Source organism: Mytilus edulis, chromosome 3, assembly GCF_963676685.1.
Source record: "Mytilus edulis chromosome 3, xbMytEdul2.2, whole genome shotgun sequence".
Lineage (NCBI taxonomy): Eukaryota > Metazoa > Mollusca > Bivalvia > Mytilida > Mytilidae > Mytilus > Mytilus edulis.
Genome location: NC_092346.1, coordinates 4,016,115 through 4,028,845, shown reverse-complemented (window position 1 = coordinate 4,028,845; position 12,731 = coordinate 4,016,115). Strand labels below are relative to the sequence as shown.

The 12,731-nt window shown below is 32.1% G+C and overlaps 1 protein-coding gene across 1 annotated transcript in view; it reads left to right on the top strand.

Moving 5' to 3' along the window:
* Positions 1-11,980, top strand: part of LOC139515634 (adhesion G protein-coupled receptor B1-like) — a 37,139-nt gene extending 25,159 nt beyond the window's left edge. Inside the window, exons 20-29 of the mRNA XM_071305259.1 lie at positions 11-114; positions 2,908-3,010; positions 3,646-3,796; positions 4,205-4,274; positions 4,748-4,814; positions 5,762-5,847; positions 7,567-7,693; positions 9,069-9,110; positions 10,851-10,934; positions 11,792-11,980. Of these exons, the coding sequence (XP_071161360.1) occupies positions 11-114; positions 2,908-3,010; positions 3,646-3,796; positions 4,205-4,274; positions 4,748-4,814; positions 5,762-5,847; positions 7,567-7,693; positions 9,069-9,110; positions 10,851-10,934; positions 11,792-11,848 (891 nt within the window). The 3' untranslated portion in view covers positions 11,849-11,980. The remainder of the gene's footprint in view (positions 1-10; positions 115-2,907; positions 3,011-3,645; positions 3,797-4,204; positions 4,275-4,747; positions 4,815-5,761; positions 5,848-7,566; positions 7,694-9,068; positions 9,111-10,850; positions 10,935-11,791) is intronic.
* Positions 11,981-12,731: the final 751 nt, after the last annotated feature.

Below are 12,731 nucleotides of genomic sequence, written 5' to 3'. Positions count from 1 at the left end.
TTTTTACAAGCCATCGTCTCACTATTTTCCATTGAGTGTCATATCAGCCATTGGATGTGGAGTATCAATCTTGTTTCTAGTCATTACAATTGTCGTTCATATAGTTCTTTGGAGGTAAGTTATACGTATTGAAAGCATCGTTGTTGTTGTCAATCAGCATTAATTTGATATAGGAAGATGTGGTGTGAGTGCCTATGAGATAACTCTCCATCCAAATAACAATTTATAAAAGTAAACCATTATAGGTCAATGTACGGCCTTCAACGCGGAGCCTTGGTTTACTACGAACAACAAGTTATGAAGGGCCCCAACATTACTAGTGTAAAACCATCTAAACGGGTAAACCAACGGTCTAGTCTATACAAAAAACGAGAAACGAGAAACACGTATAAATTACATTAACAAACGACAACTTCTGTACAATAGATTCCTGACTTAAGACAGGTGCAAATATTTGCAGCGGGATTTAACGTTTTGATGGCACCAAAACCATGCAAACCTTCTCCTTTTTTTCTGAAACAATAGGATAACATCACAACATAGAAAAATTGCATGCATATGTATAACGTATTATCAGAAGCAAATACAGACTTTTCACTAATCATTCAATCAACCTTAAGTCTAGTTTCAGTTCATTTATATATTTAGTATCACTTACATGTTTTTCATCGTAATAGGCTATTATAGATATTTTTCTATTTTGTATTCATAGAAATTTATAATAGTAGAAGTAGTGGTAATTCTAACCGTTCAAACCTTTACTTTCATTGATAAATTATCATATAGACTCATAAATTAGCATAAAGACCCGTCGAAATTGCATTTAATTGACAAATTCAACAACACTTACTGTTATCTTGATGATATTTTTTCGTTAAATAATTACGAGTTTTCTCAAAATACTGCTGAAATTTACACCAAGGAACTTACTTTGGATAAATCAAATTTATTTGGTAATAACTGTCTTTTCCTGGATTTAGATATTTCGGTTTTAAACGGGAAACAACACACTAAAATTTACAACAAAAGAGACAATTTTTTGTTCCCTATTGTTAGTTTTCTATTTTTAGATGGTGATGTTCCTTTGGCACCATCTTACGGTGTTTATATTTCACAACTTGTTCGTTATGCCCGTGTCTGTTGTGACTTTTTTGATTTTAACGAACGCAACCTATGTATTACTGGTAAATTATAAAACCAGGGATATCGTCACCATAAATTACTAAATTTTTCCATAGATATAAAGATTTGGTTTTGAAGTTTGGTTGTACTAAGAAAACTTATTTAAAACGGGATAGCACATCCTCGTTTTTACGGAAATGTTGTTAACCATGCCCGGAAATTTAGAAATCATCCATGTAAACTTGTCGCTCCTGTAAATAAACTTATTCTAAAAGGGTACCTATTCAATACTGTAATAAGATCATTGAATATTGTTTTTATTGGTATAAATATTGATTTTGTTATCAGTAGATTTAATGCTAACTAAATATTACTAGTATGTTATATACATATACATATTCATGGATCTACAATCTGTCGATACCTGTAACTTTGCATTGCACAAGGTCGTGTTTTCCTCTGGCTGTTTATAACGTCTTTACACTAAATCCATTGGATGTTGGATGTGTACGGATTGATTGTTTAGTCTTAGATGCGTGATTGTTTTGTTAGTTGTTAGTGGCTTTGAACTAGCTGTCAGATAACTGCGAGTACTCTCAGATTTGTTGATTGTGTCTTTTTGTGTGGTGATGTATAAGTTTCCGGCCACGTCCACTTGTATTTTTTGTCTTTCTGATGAGTTAAGCTTTTTCAACTGATTTTTATAGTTCGTTCTTATGTTGTACTGTAATACCACTGTCCCAAGTGAGGGGGGTGGTTGGGATCCCGCTTACATGTTTAACCCCGCCAAATTATTTATGTATGTGCCTGTCCCAAGTCAGGAGCCTGTAATTCAGTGGTTTTCGTTTGTTTATGTGTTACATATTTATTTTTCGTTCATTTGTTTACATAAATAAGGCCGTTAGTTTTCTCGTTTGAATTGCTTTACATTGTCTTATCGGAGCCTTTTATAGCTGACTATGCGGTATGGGATATGCTCATTGTTGAAGGCCGTACGGTTACCTATAGTTGTTAATGTGTGTGGCATTTAGGTCTTTTGTTGAAAGTTGTCTCATTTGCAATAGAACCACATCTTCTTTTTTTATATCATTCTGCGTCCATTTCTCAGGTCATTTAAGTTACTATACACAATCTTTCAAATTTTGATTTAATCAATGTCATGGCTTACAAACAAAAAGACAAATAATAGTACATCAGACACAACATAGAAAATTCAGCAACACAGACCCCACAAAAATTGGGATGATCTCATATGGATGTTGATTTGCTTACCATTCTGGAGTACCTGAGACAACCCCCGGTCTTTGATGGGGTTTGTTTTACTTAGTCTTTATATTTCTTTGTTGAATCTTGTGTACAATTATTTGTCTGTTTGTCTTTTTTTTTTTTTGCAATAGCGTAGTCAGTTTATTTAAATCTTTGAGTGTGACCGTCCCTCTTGTATCTTTTCTCCCTCTCTGATAATGTAAATACCTTTTTGATTATTGATAAACGTCTAAAAACCTTGTAAATATACGTAAACATGAGAAGATGGCCCAAAACGATACAATAGTAGCCTTTAATGCAATCGCACTTGTTAAACTTTAAGAATATAATTATCAAGAGCAAATTATGAATTGATATTTCATATCTTTAGTGATATCGAAAGCTTGACAACGAATGTCGGTTAAGAACTTCTCGAATAACATTTTGTTGAGTTATTTGGACTCAAAGATACGAATGCAATCATAGATTGAATGAAGACGTATACTTGTCATATGTCGATTTATATTGTCATGTTTTCAGGTATGTGAGAAATGAAAGAACACAAACACTGATGAACTTATGTGTGGCATTACTTTTGTCATATGTCATTTTTTTAGCTGGTATTTCAAGAACAGAGAACAAGGTAACAAAAACAGGAAAGTCATTATTTATTACATAATTGGTGATACATTCAAAACTGAAATCAGAAGCATATCATTCGAAGTAAAACTGATAACACCACTGCAAAACCAAAAAAAAATACGAATAATTAAACACAATTTTCCCAAAACATGAGGAGGGCTATATGTATCTTCCTACTAGCGGCTTATATTCAAAATGTATAACGCAAAGCTTCTCAGACCTAAAGTACACGTTATTTGACTCGAAAATGCAGAGCTGTTAATTTACGTTCATCACAAATCTACGATGCACATGAAATGCATTTGATCGTTCTTTGTACAAAAGATACCAAAATTAAAATGTATATGCCAGCAAGAAACTATAATTACAACGCCGGGTTAACCTTTTTGAACTAAAATTCAAAATATAAATTTATATGATATAGGGTTAAATTTTAAACTACAATCTATACTTTATAGAGGTAGTACTCAACATTTTGAAACGTCAAAATCGACAAAAATAAAAGAAAATTAAATCATATCTATGAACAAAGATAAACAATTTTAAAATCAACTGGCATTGTATAAACTTACCTGCTTACACATAATTGCCACATATTTATATTTTGTGTTATACTTTTTCGTATATTTTTTTAAGGTTGTTTGTTCAGCGATTGCAATTGTTTTGCATTATCTATTCCTGACAGACTTTGCACTGATGTTGGCGCAGGGTATCCAGATAGTGAGAATGGTAGTCATAATTTTTAACAAAGGCTCTATTATCCGTAAGCTGATACCAGCATGTTGGAGTAAGTATAAAACCCTACGTGTAGCAACATTTCAAATTGAAAGTCTAAAGAATAAAGTAGGCTTCTGAATAAAGTAAGTTTCTGAAAAGCCTGTTTGTTTTTGATATTGTCAACGAATTTGTGTTATCTTAATAAATAGAACAAAATATTTTTTTGTGATATGTCAGGCTACTATCGTTTTTTCTTGTTGCAACAAGGAATGAAAGTATACTGCAAACAATCAAATATTCGTAGTAAATAGAGAAATCTGAGATTATATCGTTACTTTACTTACAAGTCAGTGCAGGAGAGATATTGTTACTAGAAAACTTGACGTTAATAGCAAAAACAACTGTGTCATTGAACTTATAACGATGGTTCGGGTACATAGGCTTTGATTTATAGAAAGGGATTACTTCTTTATTCCAGTTATTCCTGCTGTTATAGTTGGAATTTCAGCTGGAGCGACAAGACTCAAAGGATATGACAATCACCAATTGTACGTATTACCAAATTCATTTTCAAATTAAATGTGATTCATAAATAAAAGTATAAGCAAGAAACATATTAATTTTCTTCGTAACATTTTGTATTACTATGGTTGATCAATACGATGTGTCTAAACTAACTAAGGACATTTGTGTCTTCTTAGATAGTGGTTTACCATTTATGTCGTTTGGGCTTACGTACCGAACGTGACCTATTCCCCAAAATGACATGTTTATATAAGTGTGAATTCGTATTGCTATAAGACGTGTCTTTTATTTTTATTTTATTTTCTACCTATGAGTTTCCCTCTTGTATTTTCTGTCTACTTTTACTGTGTGAAGGCAAATTACACTGAGCAAACACATGCTAGATGGGCATACTTGATGTATTTGAAGTGTGAATGCGCTGAACATTTACAAAACAGAAGAAAAACGTAAAATATTTATTTGATAACCATCAAGATGATTGCTTAAATTGTTTCAGTTGTTGGTTAACCCTTGAGTCAAATCTGATCTGGACATTTATTGGACCAGCACTGCTGGTTATATTGGTATGTATTTCATGACAATAATATAACAAATCATAGAATATCATGATCAATTATTAAATGTGTAATTGTCATTATTTTTTTCATTCTAATTTTAACCTTTAATATTCGTGATTATTTTTTGGCTCAAAACCTCGTTTGTATACAATATATATAACAGTATTAAGATCTCTCCTAATAAATGAAAAAAAGGACAAAAATATTATAAAGATAGGAGTACAAAACAAACATAGTAGCACTAAAAAAGATAAAGGCAAGAAAATATAGATTATACATTTGAAGCATTTAAAAGGTTGAGTATTTTCTATTTTCTGGTAGAAATATTTAAAAACATTGTTCAACAGAGGTACAATAATATTTTGCAAATGTAAATCAGAGGATGATGTTTACTGTCGAAAACTTTTGTCAACAGTAGTATGAAAAGAAATAATTAAGATTTGGTCATTTAAAACGTCAAAAATGCTTGAGCAGACCAATATTTCTTTTTATGTTTCGGTGTGCCGAATGTCTTCAGTAACAATAGCTTGGTATTGACATTTTTTCGGCTTTTGTATACTAAGATGTGTCATAACTATTGCTATATAGGCTTTTATTCAAGGAAAAAATAATCAACATAGCCATAAACGCAGCATTTGATAATGGCAGATGGTTATGAAATTAAACGCAATTACACCATGACAACAATATGACGCACTGTGTATTTTCAAAGACTTCAGAGGTTTTATTTAATAACAACTGTATTGTGTGCAATAACTCAAATTCAAAACAAAAAATGTTAATATAAACATGCTTAAAAGTAGGAGGGCAATGCAAATCAGATAAAGAGATGCATAGAACAACATTAAATATCATCAAAAAATCAAATTGCCATAATGATCAGAAGTTACTTTTTTTTGTATTCCTAATGTATTTTCAGTTAATTATCTATATTTTCACATTGTCTATTTCAGATAAATCTAATTATTATCATCATTACGGTGTATAAAATATTGACCAGTACAGGGTTAGCTGCCAAAACACTTCAAACGAAATATAAGTAAGACTTCGATGTATTGAATCACTACTAAAACATAATTTGTAAACAATCCTTTTAATGCATTTTTGACATAAGACATTAGTCATAAACATTTAATAGCAAATAACAAAAAATACTGCCTTGATGAGAACTCGCTTGTAATCTATATCACCCATAGTAGTATGCAGCTTTTCCTAAGAAATCATGTTAAAATCCCAATAATAAATGTACGCAATATAGGCATTAATAACATTAACGGTACCAATTTTCCTGCACCAGATTTCGACGATACATGTCTCTTCGGTGATGATCATGACCAATATATTTGAAATCCAAAGCTTATATAAAAGATGAAGAGCTATAATCCAAAAGTCCAAAAAGTATAGCCAAACCCGTGAAAGGAATCAGAGCGTTGAGTGAGGGAGATACATTCCTTAATTTATAATAATTTCTAACATTTTGTAACAGCAAATTTTAATAAAACAAAACAAACCCGTATTTTCATGCCAGTACCGAAGTTCTGACTATTGGGCTGGTGATACCCTCGGGGACAAACAGTCCACCAGGAGAGCAATGACCCAGTGGAAGTCAAACCATTAACGTTATCAGTTTTTTTTGCACCAGATGCGCATTTCGATAATACATGTCTCCTCAGTGATGATCGTGGCCAGAATATTTCAAAACCTTAGCTTATATAAAAGATGAAGAGCTATAATCCAAAAGGTCCAAAAAGTATAACCAAATCCGTGAAAGGAATCAGAGCGTTGAGTGAGGGAGATACATTCCTTAATTTATAATAATTTTTAACATTTTGTAACAGCAAATTTTAATAAAACAAAACAAATCCGTATTTTCATGCCAGTACCGAAGTTCTGACTATTGGGCTGGTGATACCCTCAGGGACAATCAGTCCCCCAGCAGAGGCAATGACCCAGTGGGAGTCAAACCATTAACGTTATCAGTTTTCCTGCACCAGATGCGCATTTCGATAATACATATCTCTTCAGTGATGATCGTGGCCAAAATATTACAAAACCTAAGCTTATATAGAAGATGAAGAGCTATAATCCAAAAGGTCAAAAAAGTATAGTAAAATTCGTGATAGGAATCAGATCTTTGCACGAGGGAGATACATCCCTTAATTTATAATAATTTCTAACATTTTGTAACAGCAAATTCAATAACACAAAAAAAGTGGAAGTAATAACTGTCTTCGTAAACTATAAAGACAATACATTGCATAGCAAACGTTACTTGGTCAGCGCACTCCATGTAATCTATATAACAAGTCAATACAGTCACTTGGCTTTTCCATTATCGCTCGGTACAAATATGTCAAAGCACATATTTAAATGAAAGATTAAAAAAAAACACGACTGAAGTTTACTTTTGTTGTCTCTAACTCGATTGGCTCGAAAATAAAAAAAAAGAATAAAGCCTCCGGGACATTTTAACCCAAAATTATAAAATATAGTGTCATGATAAAAAAAATGAAACACAGCGACAATTGGACAAATCAAAAAAGAATAGGTAGGACACTACAACCTGGACAACACTAACCTAAGCGAAAAGGAAAACATGGATATGCTTAGGATTTCTTCGTTCAACATGTGACACATACCTTGCTGTTCATTGCAGTACATATAAGGTAAGCAATAAACGCTCTGTAATATCGTCTGACCTGAGAAATGTATACTTTATATGTATTTGTTATAACACATTCATCTTGCTTTTTGATAGGACTGGTTTAAAAAGCATTTGTGTCATTTTGCCGTTGTTTGGTGTAACTTGGGTGCTGGGAGCATTTTCTTTGAACGATGATTTGGTCATGTTCCAATACCTTTTTGCAATTTGCAATTCTCTCCAGGTACACTATATCAAATTTAGTTATCCCCTAGACAAAAGCATTTACGAAATTATCAAAACTAAATGCAGGCATCTAAAAAAGTAATTGTAAAAAGTAAAATCACAAAAATACTGAACTCAGAGGAAAATCCAATCGGAAAGTCAATAATCACATGGCAATCGGATATTAAATTATAACAAAATTAAACTTGAAGCTTTTAATTTCGATATAAATTTATTGTACCAAATAGATGGAAATTACCACATAAATATCAATAATAACAGGTTGAAGACAGAATAGCAACCCAATAAAAATACAAAAAAAAAAATACGAAAAGAAAATCATTTGTCATAAAAGCATAGAAAAACTAACGATTGCCAAATTGATCAAGTTTCACTAAAAATAGCAACCATCTGTTCAGGAAACGATATTACAAAACGAATGCTCGATAAAATCGTCTCAAATCGGAAATAACCACTCGATATAAAAACGTTACTGCGAAGTTGCCACAGAGAAATGGTTCACAGAAGTTGTCTTTTTTGTAAGAGTGATGTCCTTGTAAACAAAACACTATATTGAAAATTGCTTTGTTATACATGCATTGTTCTTGTCAGAGATTTAGCAAAGATGAATATAAGTTCCGGATGATTGTATAAAATCAGTGCCTCTCATCCTTTTTAAGAATATCAGGTATATGGAAAACTGCTCTTTAGGTGCTCTGTTTTTCAAACTATATATGTTAGATTTTTATATAACCAATATTTTGTAAAATGTCGATCATCAGAACAAATAAGCCTTTTTTAAAAATTAAAAAGATGCCTTTTAATAATATTAATGCTTTGTAAATTTTATAAAACATTATTTAAACGTTTATAACAACAATGTCTCAGACAGGTTGAATGATCAGTGCATATTATCCCTTATTAACAGAGATATATGTCTGATTGGAAATAGCATAACTCTTTTAACAATTTTTTTTTTAGATATTGCATTGGAAATAACGAAAATGGTTAAACCGGTACACATGTGTGTTTTTGTAACTTGCAAATATATCATATTCAACAAACTGAAAGTTTGAAGTAATTATGACATGATTCAATTTTCACGGCTATGTTTTAGACTATTTAATCACAAGTTTCGAGCTTCGTATTTTTAAATTTGACTTCCCAGCTCCTTCTATTCGATTGCAATAAATGAATCTGATTTTAAGAAAATGCTCGTCTAGCTCGTTCATACGCAATTAGCCAATAAAGAAGCCTTATCAGCGATCTCGAAACATGTCATTACTAAGTCCTTTTTTTTTTAAATTGTTAGTGTTTTATCTATTGTTATTGATTGATATACATGTATCTTATCATTTATAAACATATTATTGTTTTTATTTTCCTTTAAACAGGGTCTGTTCATATGCCTGTTCCACTGTTTTTTGAATGAGCAGGTATGTATCATTTTGATAGGATATAACAAAATGAAGGAAAAGCAAACATTTACACGAGCTATCATCAATCCAATATCCACAAACATAGATAGATTAACAGAAACTTTCAAAATGTATACATATACAATCCAACTTTCACCACACACAATAAGAAAATAATCAATGAAAGAAATACCAGTTGTGTTTAGCTATGTTACCGGAGAGCATGATTTTACTTGCAAAATTGCATGTCTCCACTGTGACTCTAACCCGGGACCTCTGTGTTACAAGGCAGCGCGTTAACCGACTGAGCTAAATAAGTACTTACCTAGCTCACCCGCTTACGGATGACTACGTATCTACCACATGTTCTAAAAGAAGCAATCCCGTCACACTTCCCCACCTCAATAGTCATCATACCAATATTACTCTCACTCAAACGTACTCTTGCTAGAGTTCCCCTCTAAACTCCGTGTTTTATTAGTTGGGCGCCAATGTAACTGGAGAATATGATTCTGCAAAATCGCATGAGTCTACCGGGACTCGCGAAAACTCTGTGTTAAAAGGGAACGCGTTTCTCGACTGAGCTAAAGAAGTACTTCCTTAGCTCAACCGCTCATTGCTGACTAGGTATTTACATCATGTTCTATGTCCATTCGTTTTTGATGCGTGTTGTTATTTGATTTTGACATGTGATCATGGACTTTCCTAATTGATTTTTCTCTGAGTTCAGTTTTTTTGTGATTTTACTTTTTTTCTAAGGGAAACAATCCCGTCCCAGCTAGCTAACTAGGATAAACCTGACATATTTGTCAAAATGCCTTACATGGATATACATTTTTTTTTTACATTTTGTGTTGTTTCTAGTGTTCCTTAATTTAATTCCTGCATCTTAGATGAGTTTGCTTACAACCACTGGATTAACTTTTATCAAATATCCTTCCAACCACCGTAATCCTACCCTATAAACATTCTATAGATAGACGATCATATTATTTGTAGGGTGTCACAGTTGACATACAAATGTACATATTGTCCTGTAATCTTGCATATTTCTACAAGGAGGAGTTTTAAGATAAAAATTGTTAGGTCTGTGTTTTTTTTTCCACGGCACGAATTGAGATTGAATGTGATTCATCAGACAAATGAAATATTGTTAACTGATGTTATGGTCTTTGTTAATATGTTATATATATCTGCACATATATTCGTATGGCCTTCATTTCGTGTTGCCAAATCATAACCAAAATCTTAACAACATGAACAAGATCGAGTGAGCAACTATTGAAACATTGTTACTTCAAAGTACGATACAGACATGTGTTTAAATACAAATATTGGTTACTGGATCCTCTGATATGAGATGTTTACGTTCCAAATGTCTATAAGTTGAATTTTACTAGGTAGCATGCCAAGATTGATGTTATTGAAACTTGATGATGGTTAGAAGTTCATTTATCTGACCTATAGGTTACTAGAATTAAACAAAATAAAAGATTGGGCAGAAAATACTGGAATAATATCAAGTGCAGATGGGATGTTTGGATAGTTTGATCCACATTTAACACTCGTTCTGGACAGAACATGTAGTATGATTGCAAATTTAAAAAATCTACACAAGTTACCAAAAATCATAGTAATAAACAATGGCTAATATAATCACAAGGCATCATTAAAATCAGTAATATTTTAAAAAACTAAATGTATTTTTTCTGTTTTCTTTTTAATTTGAACATATGTTAATATGTAATAATTCTGCAGGTAAGGCTGGGCTACAGTCATTATCAGAGACGACGACACGCTAGTCGTATGGATTCGAAACTATCTACCGAGTCAACTAAATCTGTAAGAATTATTATACAGATATAAAATTTAACAAAGGTTGATAAGAAACGGTGTCATACCGGCAATAAGTAATTATCAAGTATATTCTTATTACCGGAACAGTGACATGAAATTAGATGCCAGTTACAGTATACTTAATACACATGTCTGAAGCAACACGAGTTATTAGTTTATTTTTGTAGATGCAGTGTGTTTCTTAAATCATGTATCATTTAAGAGCTCAAAATATTATGATTTTTGAAGGTGGAATTAGTTTCTGTTTTTTCTCTCTGTTGAATACCTCATTTTGACTTTGACAGGTACAGCATCTTAACAGCTCCTCGCATTTGCTTCTAGTGTTATTTTTGATATGCATGTACTGAATTGTCATGATTGTGTTATGGATGAACACCCCATATCCTTTCTTTTTCAATTATTGTTAACTTTATACTATTTTTTTGTTTGTCGATTTCAGAAAAGTGTTCTATTTATCTTAGCTTCTGCTTTCTTCTCCCTCTTTTTATCACGAAGAGAAATACTCCTCGTGTAACTTAAAAAACATAAGTAAATTTCGTCGAATGCGAGTATTTTTTTTTTTAAAAGTGTTATGCAAAAATGTTGTGTTTTTTTTATCATTATCCAGATACCAAATCGGGATACATAATGCATTGAACATTGAGGAGTGATACAGATAGTGAAACAACCGATAAAATATTTAACGATAACATTTTCTGTAATAATTTACAGAAAAAACACGATGTTTTGGCATGAGTTTTTCTTTAAACATCTCTCTATTATCTGATTATCTATGTACATTGTGGTTTCGTAAGATTCATTGATGATTATAATTGATAAACGTACCGTTTCTTTTCTTATAGGAAAACCACAAAACACAACAGCCTATCTTTGACAATATCAGCTCAGAGACTAAATAAAGTAGAGACTATGGCAATACATACTTACGCAGTCTTGTGATTTGTTTCTTTTTTTTTACCTTCAGTATATATACCAATCTATCATTTTTGTTAAAATGTCTTACCGAATTACATAAACTTGTACTTAAAATGTGTCGGATTTGATGTTTATTTTGCGTACTTTAAGATGTTGTACTTTTCTGATAATAGAACTGTTCTTATTACTACAATGCATTTCCGTAGTGCTACTTGCAAGCTTAACAATCAAGTTCAATTAATACGAAAAACAGCATAATTTGTATTATTATACCTTGCATATATTACAAAAAAATATATTGGGTAACACGTTATCACATTACATGGAATAATTCAGTTAATTTTCATTCCATTGCAAGGTAGGATGAATAACCCTAAACATTTACATCAGCGGTCTAAAACCCTATTATTCACCGGCGAATAACTTTTTGAGTTTCTTGACTTGTAACGTGAGCGTTATCTCCACTGACGTCACAACGGTCACGTTACAGATTGGAGATTACCGGTAGCCAATCGAGAGACATGTGGACAAGGCTTTGGACATGCATCAGATGCCGATGATATCTCTTATCAACGGTCCTTTTGCAGTGCCATTTAAATTTTACAAATAGTTATCAGGATTATAATTTAGTACATCAGAAGCCAAACAAGTAAAAAGATAAAGAGCATTGAGGATCCACAATTCCAAAAAGTTGTGCTCAATACGGCTAAGGTAATATATGCCTGGTATAAGAAAATCCTTAGTTTTTTCGAAAAATTAAAAGTTTTGTAAACCGGAAATTTGTAAAAATGACCACATTATTAATATTCATGTCAACCCCGAGGTGTTGACTACTGGGGTGGTGATACCCTCAGGGACGAAACGTCC